At 40.7% G+C, this 26,032-nt stretch overlaps 1 protein-coding gene across 2 annotated transcripts in view; it reads left to right on the top strand.

Annotated features, from left to right (window-relative positions):
• SYNPR (synaptoporin) overlaps positions 1 to 25,804 on the top strand; it is a 296,686-nt gene extending 270,882 nt beyond the window's left edge. For both annotated transcript variants that reach the window (XM_068557841.1, XM_068557842.1), the window contains exons 5-6: positions 19,995 to 20,186; positions 24,184 to 25,804. In XM_068557841.1, coding sequence (XP_068413942.1) covers positions 19,995 to 20,186; positions 24,184 to 24,441 — 450 coding nt within the window. In that variant the 3' untranslated portion in view covers positions 24,442 to 25,804. The remainder of the gene's footprint in view (positions 1 to 19,994; positions 20,187 to 24,183) is intronic.
• Positions 25,805 to 26,032: the final 228 nt, after the last annotated feature.

Here is a 26,032-nt window from a genome sequence, read left to right as displayed (position 1 = left end):
AATCAAAATTAATGCTGTGAACCCCTCAATTCCATTAATCTTTAAGGATGTAAAACTATAAATATAATCTTGAGTGCTGTGAGCAGCTTTGAAATCACTGCTTTCTACACCCTCTGTCTTACCCAGAGAAGTTGTCACTTGCCCAGAGTCACATAGCTTGTTCTGGAAAGCTCCGTTATTGTTCAGCACGTCCAAGTCCATGAAGACAGGCCAACATGTGGATCAAGCTTGTCTTGCCAATCAGCCCTGCTGTCCCATTCCTCATGTCAGTCTGGTTCAGGGCAGAGGCTGTGTGAAAGGAATATGTGGGTTGTACTGTGAATTTTTTTTGTCCTCATTTACATTGAAACAATATCTGACTCGGGGACGAATGCCTCAGCCAAAGTTGGAACAGATTTAACTGTATTTTGCAAAGAACATTTACTTCCAAGATGCACTAGGTTTCAAGCTACCAGGTGGGTTGCATCAGTAGGTAAAGCCATTAGTTGAATGTCAGGGCTTTTTTTTTTTCCCCTCTTAGAATCTGGGTTCTTTTCTTTCCCTGCTGTGGCTGATGAAATCTAAAATATTTATGTGGCTTTATAATGACTAGTTAACATTTAATATTTAGCACCTGATATTTGCCCAAGTGCTTGACAATCAGTATTTATTAACAGGAAAATAACTGCTAGAAAATCTGCACTATGACATTTAGGCAGCCAGTCCTTTTGGGGGCAACGTAGGGTGTGTCTGGGAACAATGTTGGTGCCGATGATTCGGAGTGAAATTCATTGGCCAAATTCTGCCTAAGGCCTCATACTTAAACATCCCCCTAACTTACTAGACTTCATTCTAAGACTCCTGAAGGGTAGCATGCTATTATGCATTCCATTCACTTATCAAGTACTCACTGAGGATTGACTAGGTGTTGAGCATGAAGAATTAACAAGACTGTGCTCAAGTCTGAGTTAGGTGCTCCTCCCAGGATGCCTCGGGACTAACCTTAATGGGACGAGTGGTTCTCAATGGCGGGACCTGGGGGTGGGGGGACTAAAGGGAGTATGAAATCCAGTAATGTTTGGAGACATTTTTGGTTGTCACTACTGGAGGGCGTGCTACTGGCATCTAGTGGTAGAGGCCCAGGATGCTGTAAACATCCGAGGGTGCACAGGACACCCTAACACAGTAAAGAATTATCTGGTCCAAAATGTCAGTGGTGCCGAGGTAGAGGAGCCCTGTGGTGAGCTCTCTCTGGTTTGTAATTGTTTGGTTATATGTCAGATATATCAGTCTCCCTCATCATACTGTAAGATTTTTGAGTGCAGAAACCACTTACCTTTCATTGTGTCCCAGTACCTGACACATGTAATCCAGAACTCCATACATAGTGTTGAATGAATTAATGAAGACAGCATCCTATCCCTGAGAGAGCCCATGATCTCAGAAATGGAGATCAGTAAACAGGCAATTCAGGGACAAAATGTGTCTGGTCTTCAGAGTATGGTCAGATAAGAGAGCTATTTTGTGTGACTTTGTAAGTTATCCTCCAAACAGATACACTTTTGAGAACGGAAGTGAGCACTTCCAAATATCCGAGGCAGGGCGACAGGTGAAACCCTTCTACAGCCCCCACGTTACTGCGAACCCACGAGGAGGCAGGCGCTGTTGCTTCACAGAATCCACCACCACACACATGAGGGATTCGTGAGGGATTCGACTAGGGAAGACGGCATGAGTTGCTGGAGAAGTTTACACTGCATGTCACACAACAAAAAGTTAATGTCAATAAATAAGTAAAACTTTGTCAGAGGCTGGGTCTTCATCCCAGGCCCCCATTTCATGCCCACCCTCTGGCAGGTGCTCTGAGGCCAGCACCTGTCTCTTCCGCTTCTTGAACTTCCCCCCACCAGCCTCTCCAGCCTTCCAGAGGGTGCTTCTTTCATGGTCCCCCTGCTCCCCTTTTTTATCACAAACATGCAGCTCTCTCTCAGCTTGCATCCCCAAACCCATTAGCCTTGCGCAGTCACCGAGGGGGTCCTCCCTGCACGGGAACCAGTTAGAGATTGTAAATAAAAGTAACCTTTCCCAGTGTGGAGTAGGGATAATTTAGGAGGTTGGGATTAGCAGATACACACTACTATATATAAAATAGATAATCAACAAGGACCTACTGTATAGCACAGGGAACTCTACTCAATATTTTATAGTAACCTATATGGGAAAAGAACCTGAACAAGATGTATGTATATGTATAACTGAATCACTTTGCTGTACACCTGAAACTAACACAACATTGTAAATCAGCTATACTCCAATATAAAATAAAATTTTTTTTAAAAACAGTAACCTTTCCCACATGTGGTTTTCACGGCTCCAAACTACAGTTGGGGTTTCTGCCGTACTGTGGCTACAGACAGAAGAGCAAGGTTAACCTTGGCTAGGATTGCAAGGAGAAACTTTAGAGAAGAGACAATGTTCAAACAGGCTCTGCGGTCAGTTTACTCAAAGGAAATTGAATCATCAAGCCCATGGAAACCTGACAGAAGGTCTGGGCCTCCTGCTTTCTGGGTAGGTAAAGTTATCTTCAGCCACAGGCATTCTTTGTTGGGGGATCAGGAAGATCTTATGTAGCAACTTGCTAAAGAGTAAGGTAAATGACGAGTTTGGTTTGTGATTTCTCAAAGCCTAGGCTTTGAAAGAAAGACATTGAGGCTTCAAGTTAACTTTTTATTTTGCTTTTATACTAAACTCTTTTTCAATAAGAACCAATTGTTTATAATTTTTAGGACAGTGATTGTGAAAATAAACACCTACTTTATTATGATCCAGAGTGTCATAATATCTGAGCAAATATTAGGGACAATAAAGTTACTATCTTTAACTTTAGGTAAAATAGCTTCCTTTATTCTGTAATCCATCTGACACACTACTGCAGCAGAGAAATCCCCAACTGAGCCTGTAATGCACTGCCTCTTCCTACACTAGATTAAAAAGATTCTCCTTGACACAAAATCAACAGAGGTCATCACCCTTGTATAGATTTAGAGATTTCACAACTTTGTACATCAGTTTGATATCAGGTGGACCTTTCAGAATAAAATGTTACTGGTAGTTGATATACTCTATTCCAGTTGGCTTTCTGTGAGTACGTGAAACAAACACCAGATGGTAATTTGTATAAAGATAAGGGAATCAATCGGTGCTAATTTTGGAAAGTTCTTGGCCATTTCTCTCACCCAGAGTTAGGAAGGGAATTCTCAGTTGGAGTGACTTTCCAGGTTTCGAAAAGCACCTGTCTGATTTTCTTAAAACTGTGCTATCATTCTGCTTAACAGTATGTCAGGCCAGACCACAGTATCCCATGCATAGAAAACATGTTAGCTAAGTCTTCTTCCCAATCATCGGTAAACATATTGACCAGGACAGAGGTGAGCCTCAGAAACCCGTGACCTGTTTGCACATTCCCTCTGCCCCTAACCGATACCGTTTTTTAGAGAGTCAAACTGGATGAACTGGTTTTTAATCTCTGGTCTAAACTGTCAGGTGGCAAATCACACCCAAAAGGCTCACTGGTGGGGAGAACTAAACATAAGGTGTAGTGATGCAAAGACGGGGTAAATCCGGGCCTGTTGGCAATGTGTAAGACAGATGGCTATGCAAATAGGATTCTCACACTCAGTTGTAAGGTAAACTGTGAACCAGGCAGCAGCAGGTGGCTGGGTAAACGCAATGCTTAAATGCTGTCTGGATGTTTACATTTAGCTCTCAGAAACTGAAATCATCCTAATTGAATTCAACAAACAGTTATTGGGAAATTGTTATGTGCAAAACATTGTGCTAGGTTCTGAGAAAGCTGAAATATAGAGTCCTAGCTTTAGAGTTCTTTGATTCACTCTGCCAAGGGCTATAATAAGGGGAAAGCAAATGAGGGAAAAGCAATGAGGAAGAAAGAACGAACAAGGGATTGATTTCAACTGGAAAAACTTGGGAAGTTTTTTTTGAGGAGCAGGTCAAAGAGGGGAACATAGGTTGGCTTCTATGGGTAAATATGGTGGGAAGCTTCCTCTATGAGGAGAGACGTGGAGTGAGGGGCCAGACAGAAGAGAGCAGAAAGGAGCGTGTATGTGTGAGTGTAGGTACGTGTGAGTGAGGGTGAGTGTATTTAAAAGTGGGGGATTAGTACGACCTGAGGTTATTAGAGGTGGGATGAGCCTAATTGTGGAGCATAGATTTACATTCTATAAAAGATCTCTGTCCCTTCCTCCTCCCCTGCCCCCCCAAAAATACTCCCAAGGCACGATGAATTCTAATACACTTACCTATACAATTGGAAGTTTTCAGCTAGAGAAGGGTATTAGCAAACCTGTGTTTTGTAAAAGGTTATATTAACAATTAAATAACATGCTGGTACTAGAGATGGGGGGCTGAAGAGCAGACAGTTGCAATAGTCTAAAGAGGAAGCAATAAGAGCCTAAATATAACATCATCTCTTTCTTGAGCAACTTTTCTTGAGCACCAGGCAGGGAACCAAGGGCTTCACATGCATGACTCATTTAAAGCTCACAGAAACCCTATGAGCTAAATGTTTTTATTCCCATTTCAAGAGAGGTCCAAGGTCAGTAACATGGCTGGTGAATGGCTGAGCCAAGAGTGAAACCAGATCTGCCTGATCCAGGGCCTGGGCTGGCAGTCACCACCCGATACTATCCCACAGGAAGGCAGGGATAGGGAGGAGGAGCTTAAGAAGGCTTCCCCGTGTAACATGAGATTTTGCCTTCAGCCAAGCTGATACCTGCAGATGGAGAAGTAGGTTTAGAAAAGAGACGGACTTCTTTTTCCAACAAATTAAATTGAAGGAGTGTAGGACATCCATACGCGGCTAGTAGCAAAGAAAGGGGATGCGGATCTGAAATTCAGAGGAGGTCATGACAGTGGATGAGAGTGTGGAGAGAGGGGAGTGAAAAGAGAAGTTATGACCTTACAAACTCCCATATTTTAGGGATAAATAAGAAAAGGGCCCTCAAAGAGAACTCTTACGAACTTAAGCTAATAGAACTGACCATCAGAAGGCCTCCCATCTAAAAGATTTTAAAATGAATAAATGAGAGGTTTTCCTGAATCATCCCTATTCAAAGAGAACATTTAGAAATATGCTAGTACTTTTTTTCATGTAATTTTAATGAGGTAAACAGATCCCAAACCTGTATCTTGATTAAATGACCATCCAAGAGCCTGACCCGCCCGTACCCCAAAACTTACTGAGTTCAGCAGGGCAGGTCTACCAAGCCAACATACTGAGGTGGTAGAATTTGCTATTGTGAAATATCCTGGAATCATAGATTCTCAGAGTTGGGTACCCAGTAAATGGACTTCCCATCTTCCCGGCCAGAAACCTGGGTACTTACTATGACACCTTCTCTCCACCTCTAAATCAAATCCCTCACTAAACTCCATTAAATCCATCTGATTATCTTTTGCTTGAATCCAACCGACACTTCCCTAATTCAGACTATTGTCACTTCTTTTTGACAATGTGACCACAATCTCCTACTTCCCCTCCTCATCCTTCACCAGATCCAATTTCCCTGGAGCAATACATGTACATTTGCTATCACATCCTTATAAAGGGTCTCTGACCCTAAAATGGTAAAGAACCACTGTTCATTTAAAGTGAATTACTCCAAGCTTTCATTTTTCTGGATTGATAAGCCCACCAGGCTCTCTCCCATCTCGGAGCCCTTGTGCCTGCTCTTCTCTCTGCCTGAAAAGTTCTACCCAGATGTCCACGTGGCTGGTTCCCTTATTTTCTACAGGTCTTTACTCAAAACCTCCCTTCTTAATAAGGTTTCCCTGGCCACCCCCGCTAGAATTTCAGCATCCACATCCCCATCACAGCCCTTCCTTTCCTTCTTCCCTGCATTATTTTTTCTCCATAACGCTCACCACTATTCAAACCACTACATACTTCACTTATTTACCTTGTTCGTTGTCTCCTCCACAAGAAAGTACACTCTACAAGGCAGGGATTTTTGTCTGCTTTTGTCCACTCCTATATTTCTAGGGTCTAGGAGCCCACTTGATACATGGTGGAAAGTAAATGAATGATCAATGATGTTTACTGATTTTTTTGTTTCTTTTGTTGTTTTTTTTATTGTCCTGGATTATCTAGCTAATTTTTCTAGTTCTCATTTGAAGTGAGTAAGTAATTTCAAATTCTTTTTGAGGTTGGTTCCTCGTATTAAGCTACAAAAACAAACAAACAGAATACTTGATGTCTATCATTTTAAGGAAGAACACTCTGGTATTTCTCTTTAGTTTTGAATGCCAAGCATGGCAGGGGTGGGGTGGATTAGAGGACTGTTCCATTTAAAATTATGAAAAATGAATTAGGAATTTTCATTTGCAAGGTCTTCCCATTCATTAAATTCATAAATAGCTATTATATGACCCAATGGAGGTAGGTGCTCCCAAATAACTGAGGTGAAATTAGCCTCTGCATCCATTTTGTATTTAGAAACGAAGAAGTTGGTGAATGCTAGAAAAAGAAAGCTCTCTATTTCACTACTTTTTTTATGAGCAAAGTTAATCAAAACCTCTTTAGGACAGACTCACCGTTGTGAGAAAGTTTGCCTTGCTTGTGGAAAATACGTGTACTGATAAAACGCAGGTGGCTTAGCAAACACAACAGTATCTGTGGGAAAGATTGCATTTCTTTTCCCAAATTCATGGAATTAAGTGCCTTGGGGCAACTGAAACTGTGACTCGGAAAAATACTTTAATAACTATTCTTTGCTCATAGCAATACAAATCCTAAGTCAGGCATGGCCTGTGGAGAGTTAAAAGGCAGTGTCGCTCTCAGAATAAGCAGAAAGAAATACCCACAAGAGCCAGGCACACAGTGCGGTACAGGTGCCTCAGTGGGAGGAATTCAGCTGGGCAACTGCTGCTGAGCATCCAAGAAGCCGAAGCCAATGTCAGTCTTTTCATTAAAGTGATGTCAAAACTAGTTAGATTTAGTTACCACTCAGCCAGTCTCTGGCCCTGAAAGCCAATGGGTGGCTCTCATTCTAGTCAAGTGGGCTGGCATCCAGCATCCACAGTCTCACTTCCAGAAAGGCTGCACCTCTGCCACCAGTGATCTGCTCTGGGAACTCGTTCTTGACAAGTACGTCTCCTCGTTAAACAATTCTGCCCTGTGTCTAGTTCACCCAAAGAACTAGGAAGGAATAATGCTAACAGTCAATATTTATTGAGTAGTTAATGAAAGTCAGGCATCCTGTAATGAGTGTTTCGTGTGTGACATCTCAGTTAATCCTCACAAAAGTTTTTGGAGGTAGGTATTGTCCCACCATTTTACAGATGGGGAAACTGAGGTTGAGAGGGTTCAGGGATCTTGGCTAAAGTCACACAGTGAATCAGCCATGAAGAATCCAGCACTGACTTCAAAACTATAGCAATTAACCCCTGTGCCCTCCTGACCCTCTAAAGAATGAAAACTAAGGAGATGGGAAAATGGTAAAGAAGTGACCTCCAAGGGGTGTGTTTCTACCACTGTCCTGAATATTGTCAGAAAAGCTACATACTAAACCAGAAACAAGACTTATCCAGTCTCAGTTCCAAATTGACACTTCACAAAGTGGTTCAAGGGAGCCCTAGGTTGGGAACCATTGTTTTGAAACCTTTGGGTAAGGTAGGGGCAGGGAGTTGTCACTAAAACCAAACCAAACAAACAAACAGACCTGATGGCCATTCCAAGCCCACAACATAGCCGAGTGCACTGTATGTGCATCTGACATATGATCATTCAATGATCAATTCAAAAACAAAAAAATGTGTGCCCACATATAAGAAAGATACATAGAAACATAAAACATTTCCAACCTGCGGGCACTTGGTCTTCCATCCAACCAAAAAGCATCAACACAGCAATATGGTCCATCTCAGTGGGAACATCTCCCTGAACTGAAGAAATTCCAGGGCTCAGAGCTCCGTATGTTTCATACATGGCCTCCAAACACAAGCCCACAACCTTATGCATACACAACAGCTAGGACGGCCCTCAGTGTGGGAGACTTGAAAGGTTTATCAAGGATTATTTCCACTCTCGGTGATTTTTCTCATTACAAAAAAATCTTAGACCCCATCTCTAATTGTGCATGATTCAACTCGTATTTCTAACACATTTTAAAAGGTTATTATTATTGCAAGTGTGGATTTCTTTTTACCTTAAGCTACACACAATTACTTTAACAGGTACCGTAATTTAGCTTTCAGATTCTCTCCAAATCATCAAAACAAGGTACTTGCAAAATGTTTATTTCCCAGGTGTTTTCCGCTAGTTTCAATACTGTTTGCCACGGTGCATAAATGGAATGAGGGTGGTTCCTGAAATCTGGAACCAGGGTGTTATATACGTACTTCCAGAACAGGGTGCAGCTTTCTTTGTGCTCCAAAATAAAAACCTACTTTCTATTTGGCTTCATTTTTGTAATAGTGGAAAAGATTTTTTCTTTTTAAAAAAAAGAATATTATGAGTGGCACTTAGCAGGGGCAGCTCTGCAAACTGGTGCGAGATTATTACATCTTCAACTAATTTCTGCAAATTTGTGTGGAATCATGGTCCTCTTTGTGACTAAGAATATCTTATGTAGAACCTTCACTTTTTTAACAGCTCATTTCTTCCTCTCATCAACAGGATACAATATAGTATATAATGAGATCTCATTATAGCAGATTTTAATATACCATAGGTCAAGTTGTGTCCAGATAGCATAACTTCTCGAGACCAGATTCTAATAATAGGCAGTTTTAGCTAAGTGCCTATTATTGGACTTTCGTATGATAATGTTAGTCCTAATCCCCTGATACTCAGCTCCACAGGTTTCATTAAGCCATCAGTTTGGGAAGCAAAAATGAAAAAAAAGGAAAAAAGAGCATACGTGTTTCTTCTTTATTTGTATAATAGATTTTTATTCTCTCTGCTTATATCTATTAAAAATAATACTGGACTAGGTGTGGCAGTAGGTATAAAAATATATTTGACACAGTTTCAATAAGACATAATCTTAGCAAAGCCATAATGGTTGAGGGCCCAGGCTCTGGAGTCAAACTGTGTATATGTCCTGGGCCTACCACTTGCTTGCTGGGTGACCCTGGGCAATTTCTTTCAACTCACTGTGCCTCTATATTCTCAGTTGTTAATTGATGGTAATAATAGTACCTACCTTATCACTGAGAATTAAATGAGGTTAACACTCAGCACAGTGCCTGGTGGATAGCAATTACTCAATAAATGCCGGAAGAGAGAAAATAAGAAGAAAGTTATCTTAAAATTGAAGTGGGAAAATGAGACATAACCTATATGAAAGTGAGGCAGGGTGGCAATGTGTACAAAATAGCGGGAAAGCCCTTGAGAGCAGAAGTGGAGAGCAGTGGCTTCTGGTGTGGGCTGGGCCGCTTTTAGGGAGGAAGTTTCCACACAGACTAGGACCCTGCTTCTCAAAGTCTGTCCCTGGACAGCAGCCCTGGCATCACTTGGAAGCTTGTTAGAAGTACAAACTCTCAGACCTATGCCAGACCTGCTGAACCAAAATCAGAATCCACATCTCAACCAGATACCCAGGTGATCCATGGCACCTAAAGTGGAGAAGCTCTGCTCTTGGACACACCTTGCTTCTCAGAGCTTTCAGGCCTGCCATTCTCTCTTATCACGCACATTGGCACTTAGAAAAGAATAGCACTGGGGAAAAGGAAGCTATCCTCCCCAAAACTCCCACTGCAAAAAAACTGTGAGTGTTACATTCTAACAGTTATATGTTGGGAATATGATAGAACTGACAAAAATAAGTGGAATCAGCTAAATAAAGCAAGAAACATAAGTTATGATTCCATTAATATTTATGCCTCGACAGGGTATAAATCACAAATATTTATTTCATCCAGACTGAAAACGAAAACCAAGAAAACATATGATGACTCTTTGGGGGAGTGTTTGGGCAGAAGTCCCTGGTCCCTTCAGGCTTACAAAATACGGATTCCTGCAGAAGGCAATGACATTTCAATTCCACGCATCTCCCTGTTCATTCTCCTCAAACACACACCAAACAACAACACCGTGTTTCCATGAGTTACACTATGCACGCAGCACACATTGCAGACAGACACACAGACACACACTCAGATTCATCCACACCTTGCCACTTTTTCATGTTTGCCTTCCTTCTGTCCTTAGGCACCTGCTCAAATCTTGCCTGCCAGAGACACAGAATCTTCCATCTGGAATAGACTTATGAGAAATAGGCTAAGAACAGAAGGAAGAACTGATGATGAAAATAATAATACCTATCATTTATTGGGTACCTAGTTGTGCAAGATATTGTCCCACAGATTAGCCATTCTTTTTCATTCCCGCAGTAACTCTCTAAGACAGGCCATTAACTGTCTACTATTTCAGTTAAGGAAATAAGGACCCACAAGGTCAAATAAACTGCCAAAGGCTACGCAGCGGAGAACCAGCATAACTGAGACTTGAACCCAGGTCTGTCTTCTCCCCAACTGGCAGAGTGAAGCCAACATCGATGAATCCAATAACCATCCTCTCGGGAAGTGGCTTCTAATTTGTAATTCAAATGTAGTATTTTCCCTCGTTTTCACTTTGTATGATGAGCGGGGAAGTGGCGAAGGAATTTTCTTAAGTCAGGCTGAATTTAAGCTGTGGATGGTGAAGTGCAGGATAATTTCCTCGTTGGTATTTTGGAAGTTCTTCATTTTAACCATCTGTTGCAGGCTGACAGATGGGTTGATATATGACAGAATAATGGGTCTTCAATTCTAGGAAGGCAGAAGGAATGCTTGAAAAATAGCAGCTCTTTTCATGAACCTAACTGTGCTAACACCGCTTGCTCACTTGAAAAAAAAAAAAAAAAAAAAAAAAAGTCGGTGGGAGGGAAGTGTGAAATATAATCATAATCATTCCCCTAAACAGAAAGTTTCTCACAATTGCCGAAGGTCAAATCCAGTAAAGTATGCCTATTCTAAAATTATACTAAAGTTTTCAAATCCAGTTATTTGAAAGGGTGTACGGGGGGATAGCTATAAAGAAAAATAATAAAAACAACCCCCCCAAACCCTTCTTCCATCCCTTTCTTCCAGTCATGTAATTTTTTATAGGCAGCCAGTGTTAGGAGTTTCTTATATCTTTGAAATAATTTACAAAACGTGAGATTTTTGAAATCCAAATGATTTCCACTCTGGGTGACTGCCAAATGTGAAGTCTCTTCCCTTTCTTCTTGCGTTCAGTGGGTATAGATGAGAAGTCACGCCAGACGTTTGGCTAGGCACAGGGACACAGGTGGCTAAGACTGTTCCATCCCCAAGGAACTCACATTCCAGTGAATGAGGTCAACATATGAACAGAATTTAAATAGCACATACTGTGTGCCTTCTGAGAATGTAGCAGTGACCAGTGTATCCCAGGCAGAACTTCTTCAAATGGCCTTTCATGTCTTAACACAATTATCCCTGTTCTTTTCTATCATGTATTGTAACCGGATGATATATTCACACACACACACACACACACACACGCACAGGCACACTCCTGGTCGTTGCCAAATAGGTTTGAAGCTCTATCCGCAGAGAACCACTGACTCGAACTTTAGACTGTATTAAGAAAATACAAAGTTTTGGCCATATGAATTTAACCTCAGCAGAGTGAATCTATTTTTGAAAGAACGTCAGAATACAGAGTGGGGAAGGGGGGAAAAGCAAGTCATTACAGCTGAATTCATTGTCAAATATCACTGACCATGACATAATCAGGCCATGTCTCTTGAAGCTTACATCATCTTTACCACCTTCATAAATGCAACAATGAAAACACTCCAGTCTCCATGATTAACATTTGTATTTAATTTTAATCCTCACACCAATCCTGTAAGGTAGGCACTCCTATTCCATGTTACAGATGTCAACACTGAAGCCCAGAGAATTTCTAAGTCTGTGTATTATTTCCAGCCATGCATATCAATTCTTCCATGTCCTATCTGGAGATATCAGTAGTGTAGAATAGTAAGTTAATAATAGGATTATGTTTTCAAAGCAGTATTTGACAGCCCGGATTTATCTCCTCAGCAGTTCCTTCTCACTCTAATATTATGTAATTCCAGAGAAGCATTTTTTTTTCCAGTTTCAGGGAAGGCGATAGCAAGAGAGCACAGAGCAGGGTTCAAAAAGGAGCTGACTTGTTTCGGAAGGTGGCCCCTTAAAGGTCTGCTAGCATTTTCTGAGTCACAGTTTCTCAGTGTAGCTTACTTGAAATGATTTCCTATAAAACGTATCCATTCTTAAATGTAGGTTGGTGGTGGGGCAACTTAAATTTTTAGACAGTTTAAGAAATTACTTTGGATTGCCTCGTATTTTAACTATCCATGTCTCTGCTGTTTGCCATTGTATGGAGGAAAAAAAGTAGTTGTGTGTCATCTGTTTTTTTAAAAGTGTGCATGTGCTATCACATATATATGACTCCCAAGTCATATCTATCTGTCTACCTATCTATCTATCTGTTCACACATTGAAGGAACATTGTAGTCCAAGGTACATGTGAGTGATGAAGTTCAAATCGGGCTGCTTTTGACTTCAAGCCTCCCACCGTGTCTCCTATATACTGCATTTCCTCCAGATGTTTCATCTGTATGCTGCCTGACATCTGGTGTTTTCCAGATATGTTTACTATGCCCAGATGTTTCATGTTAAGTAGACAAAGCTGGTTAATTGTTTAAACCTTAGTATTTTCATCTAGTTGCTTCGATGGCAGGCCCAAAAATATTTTAGAAATGCTAAATAATACATAAAAATAAAAAAGGTTGATAAGATGCTCAATAAGCATCTCTAAATTTCCAGACTTATCCTTGACTAACTCTACAAATATGATTTTTCCCAATTATTTTTAAGACATCTAAACTGGTTTCAGCAGTTGCCTCACCTCTGGTCTAAGACTTGGGCATCTTACTTGTTTCTGTACTTACTGGTAGATGTGTCAAAACCAGTATGCAACTATTTGGAAAGAGTGTCATTTTCTACGTAAGCTAGCGACTCACCTGGAAACAGTAGCACCCCTGGTTGTTTCCCTAGGCTTACAAACTTGTAGAGTACAAGGGTCCGGAAAGGCAGGAATAATCCCTGGTTGTTTCCCTAGGCTTACAAACTTGTAGAGTACAAGGGTCTGGAAAGGCAGGAATACTCTTCTGCCAACATTTAGATATATAAGCAGATCCATCCTAGATCTTTTTACCCCTGGGTCTCACTCTGTTTATTGCTTGGCTTTCTTAGAGGGAGAGAATTACAGGTAAGCAAGTGCAGAAAGCTGATAGCCTCAGCAGACATGTGGGCCACCAAAATTCCCAATAAACAAGCTTCCTCGCCTCCCACTCAAACTTCCCTCTTGGTCCTGACCAATGTCAGCATGCATCCTTCTTGGGCATGGATTAAGCAGGTAGTAAAGAGAAGCCCAAAGCTCCCTCTACACGCCAATTCATAGGCCTTCCAGATAAGTCATTTTGCAGTGTGTTTATTATTCAACATGAGTCTGCTTTGAGAGCCACCCAAGGAACAAACCTAAAAGAATTCTGGATACAACCAGATCTGTGCAGCTTTCCCCATCCCTCTAGACTGGCCAGTGACCCACACGCATTTTTTGTTTGTTTTAAAAACACGAAGTCCCTTTCCTGCAAAGCCATTATCACCATTTGCAATTACACATTCTTCTGTGGTTATGCGAGTCAGGTTTCTCTCCTCCAACAGGATGAATACTGGGGCCATGTCTGTTTTTATGAACTACTGTATTCCTAAGACCTGGCATCTAATCGGTTCTTACTAGAGATTTGTTGAATAAATGAATGAACCACCTAATTTGACCATCAAAACCCACTGAATAATACTAATACACTTTTCTATACTGTTATATATTTAATTATTATGTATAGAATTTGCCTATATATGTGTTTGTGTGTGTAAATTCATTGAGGGCTTACTATGTGTCAGGCACTGAGCAAAGCATTTTATTGAATTAACTCATTTATCCTTAGCAAAAACCCTATGAAAATATATGTTATTATTGCCCCTTTTTACAGATGGGAAAACTGAGGCTTAAAGGGTCCCAGAGCTACTTAGAAAGAGTTGAGATTTGAACCCAGGGCTACCAGATTCCAAAGACTGTAGAGTGAACTACTAGGTGATTCTTTCCTAAAAACCTATATATAAGACCTACCTCACAAATTCTTGGTGAAGAAAGTAGAATAATGTATGTAAAGTTCTTAGCACGGTGCCTGGCTTATAGTAAACACTGAATCAATAGCAGCTACTACTAGTAATATTATTACTATTAATTTATTTTGAGCAGTTACTAATTTTCTTATATTATTATGGACTTGTTTGGAAATGTTTGTGCTATTTGTAATGAAAGGTTTAGGCTGGATCGATTGGAATTCAGAGCAGGTTGTAAGGAATGTTTTTAACCTGTGATTTACAACAGCATTGCAGCAAGCTACGGAAGAGCTTGCATCTACTCCAAGATCGCCAAACAGCCAAGAACACCTCCTTCTTGCACCCAGATTATGAAATCAGTTGTCTCTCACTGAGCTACAGGGAGAGATGCATAAAAAATTTTTTTCTTTTCATAAGGAAAGTTTAAAACAAGAAGAAACAGAAGGCCTCAGTTCCACAGCTGAACAACCACAAATCAATTGATAAAGTTCTCTGGGAACAGACTGAAAAAGTGCAGTGTGTCGATCATAATCAAATTTAACTTAAGAGAAAAAGAAATGAAATCCTACATTGATTCTCCATTGTCAGCCAGATTCTTCACATGTGGAACCAGATGACTGATTATTACTCAGCCCCTGTAACAGAACAACCCCATCCACTGCAGCTTTCTTTCTGCAAGATCCTGATTAGCTGATAGTGTATCTCGCAGTAATAACATAAAACAACCCAGACAGTGCAGAAAGGGCAGAGATGTAAACCACCTGAGGGCCGAGAACAGTTCTTTGGCCAGTGTTTGCCAGCCCCTCCTCCATTTCTAGAACAGTACCCAGCCCAGAGTGGGAAAATAATCAATACTGAACATATGATTGGGAAAAGGGACAAGTAAAATGATGGACCAATGAACGAATCAATGGGATTTGGAGTCAGATCTGAGTTTGGTACCCAGTTCCTCTAATCACTTACCTTCTCTAAGCCCTCCTCCTTCATCTGTAAAATAGAAAAACTAACGCTAATCCATAGGGCTGTGGTTAGGCTGAACTGAGGCTAAACGTGTAAAGCACATCAACCTCAGGCCTGACACACCATGCGCCCCCCGTCAAAGCTGGTTTGGAATATAATGAGGTTCACCTTCCGATGAGAGACACAGACTTTGAAGCCCTGCAAACCTTGGTCGCAAACAAAGCTCAGCAACTTAGTGACTCTCAGACCTCCAGCGACTCACTTGATCTTTCTGAACATTGATTTTCTCATCTGTAAAGTGGGGTCAATAATAGCCGCTTCAAAGTGTTATTATGAGACTTAAATGAGTGATACATGAAATACACAGTGTCTGGTACGTAGTAACTGCTCTGTAAATGATAGCCGTAACTATGAATATTGCAACTTAATTTTTATTATGAGTCAATAAAATCATGGGCCTCTAAAAGCAACAGAGTGCTTTTATAATAGATTAAGAACACAGATTCTGATATATGTACATGTGTAACTGATTCACTTTGCTGTACACCTGAAACTAACACAGCATTGTAAATCAACTGTCCTCCAATAAATATTTTAGAAGAAAAACACAGATTCTGGAGCCGAACTCCCTGGGTCCGAATCCTGGTTCTGCATCTTTCAAGCTGGGTTTAAGTAATTTATCCCATCTGTAAAATGGGACTCCATATTTCATCCCATTTCACCAGTCACCATCCTGGCACATGTGTTGAGAATAGAGGGGTCAAGTCAGACTTTCCCCCTACATCTAGGCTGAAATGTAGCTCCCACTTAGTGGAGCTGTTTCTGTGGGCCCATCTCTTCCCTTGGCTGCCAGTACCAAAAACCCACGCCTCCCTTTGGTCATTGATCTGCCTTCAGTCCTCCACCAGACCACTGGGGCAATGGATTGTGCCATCCTATCAACCTACGTAAGAAATCCTATAGGCCAGGACAGATGCAAGAGGAGTGCTGGCCTTGTAAAAGCTAAGCTGAAAGATGGCTACCAGGGCCATCTCAGACTCAAGTACCAAGAAAAATTGTGACATCAGTGACCCAAAACAAGACAAAGGGCATCACTTTCAGTGGACCCTCAACAAGTGCTTCCACTTGTTAATTGTGGATTGGAGTTATGCTGTCCCGTAGCACATGTGACTGCTGAACACTTGAAATGGAGCTAATACCAAATTAAGATGTGCTGTAGGTATAAATTACACCAGGTTTTAAAGACTTAATACCAAAAAAAGTAAAATGTCTTATTTATAATTTATAATCTATGAAATGATAATATTTTTATATATTGAGCTGTGTTATATAAATACATATAATGTATTAATATGATTAATTGCACCAATCTCTCTTTGCTTTTTTTTTTAACGTGTTTACTATAAAACTGAAAGTTACATATGTGACTCGCATCTCTGGCTCCCATTCTGTGCCTATGAGATAGTACTGGGTTAGAGTCTCAGTGTTCCCAGCCCAGGATGTGGCCATGCAGATCTTTCCAAACCTCAGACATTCTCTGCCCTGCTTCTGTCACGTGGGCCAGAAATTATTTACTGTTGTTCTTTAAATTAAGTTATTTGGTAACTTCAATAAAATTTATTTTTTAAGAAACTCCTGTACCACTCCTGGATACAGAAATCCAGTATTATTTGACATAATTAGAAGATAAACATAGAAATGAATCATTGGAAAATAAAGAGTACTGTATTCCGGCCAGGTACCATTGTTTGCCTGAAGGCTCTGAGCCTGGGGCCAATTTTCTTTGATAGGTAGGTATTCAATATTTGTTAAATAGGTGTTAGAGACATATTAACATACAGCTGAGACTTTCTCCTTTACTACTCAGATTACAAGAGAATTGTGAAGGAGAAAGCATTTCTTCCTGTGTAGCTCAGTGTTATTTATTGCTATGTCTGTGTCTCCACAATTAGGTAGCCCAAATTTCAGAACACCTGGGCGTAATGGAAAACCACTCATTAAACATGGAGCCCAATGTCCTGAATTCAAATCTCTGTTACTTATGACAACTCAGACACATATTTAACTTCCCTGAATCTGTAAAATGGGTATAATTGTCTTCGCCTTCATGCAGTTATTGTGAAGATCAAATGATCTTCTGCCATGGTGTGTTAAAAACTAGACATTCTCTAGAAGTCGTATGTCACTTTTATTAGTGTTCCAAATGAAATAATGAAATAAATCTGTGAGTGGACCCAGAAAGTTATCCCATCTAGCCACTGCTTAGCGATACTCTCTTCAAAAAGTCCAAAGCTCTTCTGTGAGCTGAGCTTCTATCTTGCTGTTTGATTTCTGTGTTTCCTGATTCACAGCTTCATTCTGGTATTCCTGAAAGCTGACTTAGCAAAGTGAATCCAGCTACACTGAGGGTGAGGGTGAGCTCATGATACGGCACAGTTGTCAAGCCAGGCACTAGTTACAAGGAAAGTATTTGACCTGTCTGTGTTTCAGTTTCCTCCTAAGAAAAGCAGGGCTAACCTCAGTACCTCGCTGTAAGGCGAATAATGTCTGTAAGTGGTTAACAGAGTGCCTGGCATATAGGAAGCACTCTAAATGTGACAGCACATTTAATGTGACAGCAGCTGTTTCCTAAGACAGCCACTAGTTTGGGACAGCTTTTGATGGACGCTCTGCCCTGTCCACCACGTTCTATGTCCAAGAGGTGACTTGCATGGATCACATGGGGTTCCAATTGGGTTTGGCCAGTTGGAGGGAAACCGTGGGTTAAATCCATTTCACCTGCCTTCCTTAATCAAAGTTGTTTTAAGACTTGCCTGTCCTCCAGGCAGAAGGAACTTGGAGTCAGCTGTGTCTAGTTCCAGATGGGCTGGCCAAGAGAGGATGGGACCAACAACCCTTCAACTGGGCATGCGCCAGTGTCCTCTAGGTGATCTTTTGACGTCAGAGGGTCGAAAACGCCACGTGTAGAGGCCTGTAGCCTCGTTACGCCTGCGCAGAATGAGGATTCCTGCACCTTTTTCCAATCACCTTTCCCCACGCCCCGCACGCCTCTGCCCGCCCTGCTGCTTTGTTCCTCATCCCATAAATACCCCACCACCCAGCAGCCCCTTGCTTTCTGGGGGGGCGGGGTGGTGCGTGTGGGATTTGTTCTCCCGTCCCTGCGCTTGGCTCTATTGCGGAAAAAAATCTTTTCTTTGCTGCAGTCCTAGGCCTGTCGGGGTTTTGGCTTGCTGAGCATTGGGCAAAATGAACCTGGTTTGGTAGATTAAAGAATGGGAGGAAAGTGGGGTCAGGGCTTTGCTCCCATATCTCTCCCTGAATGTAGCTTCAAACTTAGGCTTAGCAAAAGACCCAAAAAAAGTTGAAGCTAATTTATACTCTAGCTAGAATTTTGACATAGTTGCCAGATTGTCACACTTTGCTCAGGTATAGGGAACTTGGCTTGAGGCTGCTTTCTGAAACCTTTGATGCTAAAACTCTCAATTCTAATGACATTTATTATTTGGTCTAATTATAAATCCTGGTGCTGCTGTAAGGACAAATAGGGCCACCTGAAGTTCTGTCTGGGCGAGCCATTGATATAATCAATCAGTGCCTTGATCACATTGCCATGCTGTTTTTATTTGGTCTAATTATAAAATGTTTTAAAATATACAAGTTTATATAAAACAAAAGTCATCTTTAATCCTACCATTACCACCTGGTAAACTCCTATACAGAAATTTATAGAACCCAATTGGGACCATTTTGTATACTCATTTATTCTTTTTTTCATTTATTTTCTCAACAAATGTTGCTGGCACCTCTTCTGCCAATACCCAACAATAAGCAAAAGAGACAGGCCCTGCCCTCGTGGAGCTGACATCTTACTGGGGAAAAGAGGCAAACATACACATTTTCACTCCTCACCACCATCCAGTGAGACAGATACTGTTATTATCCCAATTGACAGAGGGTTAAATTGAGGCTTCAAGTATTAATAGTTTAGCAAAGTGCGTAAGGACACAGAGCTCTTAAGCAGAAAAGTCAGGATTCATCCCCAGGCCTATAGATGACAGACTGAGCTTTTAACTCATATGAGATACCTTAGTACAATATACCATCCCTCTGTATAAAATGGTACTAGGGGGGAAAAGGGTTGCATTAGCTCCCCAAAATAACATATTTACTCCAAGGACATAGGTCCTAACTTCAGCCATAAAGTTTGTTTATGGAAAATGATTCTATTGTGTCATATTTAACTTAAGCAGGACCTCAATCTTTTTAACTTTCTTAATGTCTTGTTTTAAATAAAAACATGAATGTTCCTTAAAGCAGACATGAAAAGCAGTATAGAATAGTCAAGCTCACTGGTCCTGGAAGCAGATGGCCAGGCTTAGAATCCTGTCCACCCCCCCCCCACCCCCCACCACTTACTAACTCATGACTCTGAGAATCTTTTTTAACCTCTTCGTGCCTCAGTTTCCTCAACTGTAAAATGGGGATAGGATTCGCATCTATTTCATAGTGCTGTTGTTAGGATCAAATGAATTAATACATGTAAACTTGGAATAATACTTCACATAATAAGTGCTCAGTAAAAGTTATTACTATTGTGATTTTAATAAGTCTATTTTCTAGAAATATAAATACAGTATCACAAAACTTTCTTTTATTCGTTTCTCAACATGGTTCCAATGCTATGGGGTCTTGGAATTTTTCAAAAGGCAAACCGAAGAGTTGTATAAACGAATCAATTTGTTTCTAGAACTCACTTTTCTCTTCCTGTTTTATCTTTCTGTTTGTCTCTGTAGGACTTCATCGTCACTGTAGTCTTTTCTTTCTTGTGGTTGGTGGGTTCATCAGCTTGGGCAAAAGGGCTGTCTGATGTCAAGGTTGCTACGGATCCCAAAGAAGTATTGTTACTGATGTCAGCTTGCAAACAGCCGTCCAACAAATGCATGGCTGTCCATAGCCCTGTGATGTCCAGCCTAAACACTTCTGTGGTACGTTTCCCTCTATGCTTTACCTCCCAGATCTTTGTTTGCCAGTCACAGGAATCAGAAAAACATCTCAGGAGTCTTCTGGGGAATTTTTGCCTCTGAAATGAGTCCAGTCTAAAAGGTGATAGTTCACTCCACAGGCTAGATGATCCTTTGGCCTTCCAGTTTTCTACCCATAGACTTTAATGCTGCCAATTAGAGAGTTCTTAATAAGAGCCCAGCAGGTACTGGCAGCTGTTGCTTGGATGACAGTCAAGTCAGAATTCTAAGCCAGAAGCAGATATAAAATCTGAACTTTAAGTCTGAAGTCTGCCGGAAGTTAAAAGGAATATTTGATGGCATAGAGGTTTCCTGGGAAGAAAACACTGTTCAAGCCACACATAGTTAGAATACACCCAGTTGATTGTCTAGAGAAAAATACGCAGACCCAGTAGGGTACAGATAGAAATGCAAAGTATAAAAAATACCTGTAATAGTTATGGTAATTTTTTTTAATCTTCTCCATGCTTCTGGTTTAGTTGCTTGATAACTTTGGAAAAGCCGAACTGTATTAGTTGAACAGTCAAATATTATCCTCAAGTGTATGGCTCTTACAGGGAGACAGAACACCTGACAGATAACAGGGCCACTAAATTGGATTCTTATTTTATGAGTGTAAGAACTTGTGTTATTCCAAAGAAAGAAACTGTATCTGAGAAACAGAAGCTATAGTAGCAGCAAAAAGCAGTAGTTACCAAATAATAGAGGGCTCCGTGTTTGATAAAGGATCGACATTCTTTAGCCAACCTTAAAAATTAATTATCTTTGCTTCAAGGTTAACTTATGTTTCTACAGCTTTCTGGAATTTAATCTGAGAAGGCATTTAAGAAGGGAAAAAGTGTGGCTAATCAGCTGCTGGTGATTTGACTGTGAATCTTGCCTTAGTAATAAGATAGTAAACATTGAAATAAACTATATATTAGGGTCTCACAGTAATTTTTATTTACTTCTGGCCACAGCTATGGATGAATACTTTGAGGTGTACATTAAAATACATTCTTACTACTTCTGTAGTTTGTTTACAGGCAGTGCTTAATAAAAGTTATTATAACCCTGATCTCAGACTCTAAGAGAACAAAGATAAAATCATTCAGTGTGTTTGTTAGTTCTTCTAGTAAATTATGACATCCTGCACAGTCCATTTAATTCTGCTTCTGATGTCTCTAATAAGTTTAGACTAGGAGATGCAAATTTGGAATGAGAAACAATGTGACGTATGTCTTAAAAATCAAAAGAAGAATGGATGGAAAGCAAATCACGTCGTGTGTGGCAGGGCAGGTCTGGTGCTGTTATCGTTCTGGATCTATGTTTGTGTGCTCCAGTTCCTAGTGGCAGAAAACTCCATTTAAATTGGCTAAAGCAAAACAGTCTTCGTATCCCTAAAATCCATTCTTTGTATCCCACTGCTGGTACCAATGTCTATATGGGGTATAATGGTTGGGTCACAAGTAACAGGAACGGATGAACCATCCATAATTTCTACTTCTGTTCCTCCAGCTTCACGGAAGCAATGCTGGTACATGTCCTCAGATAATCTAGATGTCTTCTCTTCATTCTTTCTCATGTTATGTACTGTGTTTTCCAGTCTCTCTTTCTGTTGTCCCACATCTAGGCTAGACTCAAAATCCCTACTCTGACTTCAGCTGCAACAAAATGGCAAGAACAAATTCGAGGGCTCATGTGCCCCTAAAATGTGCCAGGCAAGAGATCTGTGATACCTCTGTGATGACAATAAAGACATCACCGCTCCTTAAATAGGCCCATGGCAATGCCTTGTTTATGTACTTACTTTTAAGTTGCATTTCCCTAATTTCTAGGCTCTTCTCGAACATCCCTTTTTTAGAAACGAAGTAGCATCAGGGGAAAGGGAGGGACCAAGGAATAGAAAACAGGTAAAATTATAGTCCTGGGTAGAGCCATCCCTTCATATCTGAAAAGATTCCAAGATCATTTTTTCTGCTCATATATCAACCTATACTTACAGAGGTGTAATTTAATCAAGCTCTCCCCTTTGATGGAAAATATCCTAGCTATTGTACACATGGTTAAAAGGTCCTATATGTAAATTAGAGTTGTATCAGTGATTACCTAATTCATTTTGATCATGCAACTATTATACTATAAGTACCTTATTTGTGTTTTGTATCTCCCTCAGCAAGGAGCCTAGAGCATGGCACAAAATTATGTTAAATAAATCTCAGTTAAGGTTACAGGAAGAAAAAAGGATGGGATGGGGAGAGAGAAGAAGGAAGGGAGGGAGGGAGGTCTGGATAAAGCAGTCTTCAGTGAGATTGGTTAGGAGCCTAGATGCTCAGTTTTGGCTCTTGACACCTCAAGAATATGGCCTCAAAGCCCTGCTTCAGTTTATGCCTCAGCAAAAGAGTCAACTGAATACAGTTCATGGAAATATTTTAGAAAGTGATTCACAGCACAGCTTAGCAATCAGTAAGCATTTACTAACGTGTCCAGCACTGTCTAGCTGCTTCACACACATCCGCTTTAATCCTCACAACTATCCCCCAAGGAAGGAATAACTGTCTTCATTTCATAGAATTTTTAAAATGCTGATGTTCAGAGGCTAACTGCCGTGTCCAGAATCATAAAGCAAAAATTTGCAGAGCCCAGGCCGCTCGAATTCCAAAGCCAGAGGGGATGGCTCCAAGGCTGAGATTCAGGTAGTGTGCCCTGATCCACTTGCTGCTAAAATTCTGAAGCTTGGAGCCCGTGTTCCAAGCCCCCGAAGTCCCTCATCTTGACTACCTAGCCTGCTACTCCCACCCCCAGGGCACTCTGAAGCATCCCACCATCCAACAAATAAGGGATAAATTATTTTGACACTGCAGGGGACTTCTAGAAGCCTACTCCAGAGCTATGGCCTCTGCCCAAGTCCATTTTGTTTGGTCAGCATCGTGCTGGAGTGGCTATTAAATATACTTTAATGTCATCACAGCTTTGTGCCACACTATCGTTGTCTGTCTCCAAAAGGGGGCTGTTAAAACTGACTGCCTTGCTTAATTCCCAGTCAATCAGTCCACCTTGGAAGAGGCTGCAGAACAACTGTTCTGTTTGGGCCTCTTACAGAAGCAAACAGTTCTGCTTCCGTCAAACACTCAGGCCCCAGGGAAGTGACACCCGGTTCTCTGGCTCACCGAGGACACCCTTCTGGAGAGTGAGAGGAGTTTCCATAGGAAAGTCTCACATTCAGTTCTTGAGAAAACATTTCATACCTCTCTGCAACCTGAACTTCATTCAGAGTGTGGTTTGGACGTTCACTTCTGACTGTGAGAGGCACAGAAAGTACAATTATTCAAAGAAGCACAACCTCTGTGTACACTACCATGCGTGTGCTTGTCTGCATTCCACCTGTACCATTGCTTACTCCATACTTTTTAGGTTGACTCATTTTATTTATATCATTTCAGTAAATGGAAAAGTAGTAACTCTAGCATTAAAGTGAAGGTAACCTTATAAATTAATGCACCATCATTAAAGTGAAAATACTCAACCCTGTGTCCCCTGAAGATATCTTACACACCATGAGGATTACCTCATCTGGGGAGGTAGTGATGGATTAGGTAGGCGCTCTGTCTTTGGAGTTAGATGAAACAGGGCTTGTCCCAGGTCTACTACTAACCACGCCATGTGACCTTGAATAAGGTCCTTATCTTTGCTGAACCTCAGTTTTCACATCTTTAATATGGGTGTAATAATAGCACCTTCTTTGCCTAAATGAATGGATATACATAAAGCCTTTTATGCAGTGCCTAACATGTATTGTAGCAAGCCTTCATGAAAAGTCAGATATTCTAAATGAAACAGTGACTCCAAATGTGAAACTGGAAGAGGCCCCCACATTGAGGTGAAAAGTGACGTTTTGTGTTGTGAAGGAGTTTTCTGAAACTGAGATTTTTCTGGGGTTTCTGTCCAGTCTATCAACTCACTTGCTTTGATCCTCCTTCAGGTCTTTGGATTCTTGAACTTTATCCTCTGGGCTGGAAACATCTGGTTTGTTTTCAAGGAGACCGGCTGGCATTCCTCGAGCCAGAGATATCTTTCAGACCCAGTGGAGAGACACTCCAGTAGCTATAACCAAGGCGGATACAACCAAGACAGCTATGGCTCAAGCAGTGGGTACAACCAGCAGGCGAGTTTGGGGCCATCCTCGGATGAGTTTGGCCAACAGCCCGGTGGCCCTGCTTCTTTTACCAATGAGATTTAACAGGGTAGTGTTGGCATTCTTCCAAAGACAGCCTCACCACCTTCCATGTCAGTGGCAGGAGAATTTAAGAGTTTCAATCAGTTATTAATTCAGGGAGTGTTGAATGTAAATAAGAGATCTGTAGTCCTCATTAAAGCAGAAAGGCCTGGGTCGTGATGAATGGTACTTAGAGATGAGATGACATGAGGAGATACATGATTCATTAAGATGGCTAATTGGAGAGCACCTTGTTATATACACAGATACTTTTATGGTCGTTTTGTATGCGTGTTGAGATAGTAGAAGTATTTTGTAGCTTAAAGTCTCTGGTATGTAATGTGCATAAAGTAAATTAAACAGCATTGAGTTTTCTTACAGTTTTTGACGTGAAAGACATTTTAATGATTTCTCTAATACTGTTTGGTGCATCACAACGTGCATGTATTATTATTTTTTAGTTGCAGACCCTGTAGAATTGTGAGTCTCTAAGTATTGGTTTCAGACAATTACTCTGTATTTTTTTTTATTTGATGAATCAGTGCTCATATGATTTAGTGCATGAATAAGCATTTTCTCACAAAATGAACATTTGAACTGTATTTATGAAAATTTTCCAGTTTGTACCACGAATTTGTTAAATGGACGTTTAAAGAAATATATTCACTACTTTGTATACTTGCAAATTTGTCTCTCTGGCTTTATCCAATTCTGAATGCATTGTAACTAAGGTTTGGGGTTTTTGTTTTTCCCTGATTAGTAGATATTCAGTGTTGTAGATGGAAATTGCCCAATATTTATTTAGTTAGCTAAATATTTACATTCTTGTAACTTTCTGTGGTGTTTTGTGGCTTTTATTCTATGGACCATGAACAATGGGCCCAATAACTATGAGTGTGGATGGAGTTTTGTTTCCTTAGAATAATGGAGATGTAGGTATCAGACACCATAGTCAAGATATAGTGCTAACATGTTGATTTATGAAGGGTAGTCTGTGGAACCTACACTACCAGCTAAACTTTTAAATCCTGTTTATTTGTAAAGTTAATATGTCCTAGATCCAATTATTAAAAATTCTCCAGTCTCGGCTCAACTTACAAAGTCTTATTTGAATGTTACCCATAAATTTAAAATGACTTCCTCTCTATCCTCTCATTAAATATTCCCCAGAATGTATTCATTATCAAGAAAATGTTAATCTTCGCCTCTTTGTTTTAACTCAATTGAAATGCCAGGGCCCAACAGTGAGAGCAAGCTGAGCATCTGTATTTCCAGATAAAAGTCGTTATCGATGTATAAACTCATTGTGTGATCTGTGATGTTGGAAACATTTCAGCCCAAAACAGCTGTGTGTCTTAGATGATATGTATAAGCCATTTCTGGATCCTGTTGGATAAATCTGTATTGTGATATCTCTTTGACCTTAATAAAGTTATTGCATACAGTGCTGGCTGGATAATGGAGAATTACAGCAATAGAACCTGGTGAGCTTGAACAATGAGAGAACGAAGGACAAGTGCACAGTCTTTCCAGTCTCTCACCCTGACCTTGCTTTATGAGCCCAGGGCTGTTCATTCGTTGATTCCGTCACTCCAGGACCTCCTGTATACCCACT

The sequence above is a fragment of the Eschrichtius robustus genome, chromosome 12 (assembly GCF_028021215.1).
Source record: "Eschrichtius robustus isolate mEscRob2 chromosome 12, mEscRob2.pri, whole genome shotgun sequence".
NCBI lineage: Eukaryota > Metazoa > Chordata > Mammalia > Artiodactyla > Eschrichtiidae > Eschrichtius > Eschrichtius robustus.
This window is presented reverse-complemented; position numbering and strand designations above follow the sequence as displayed.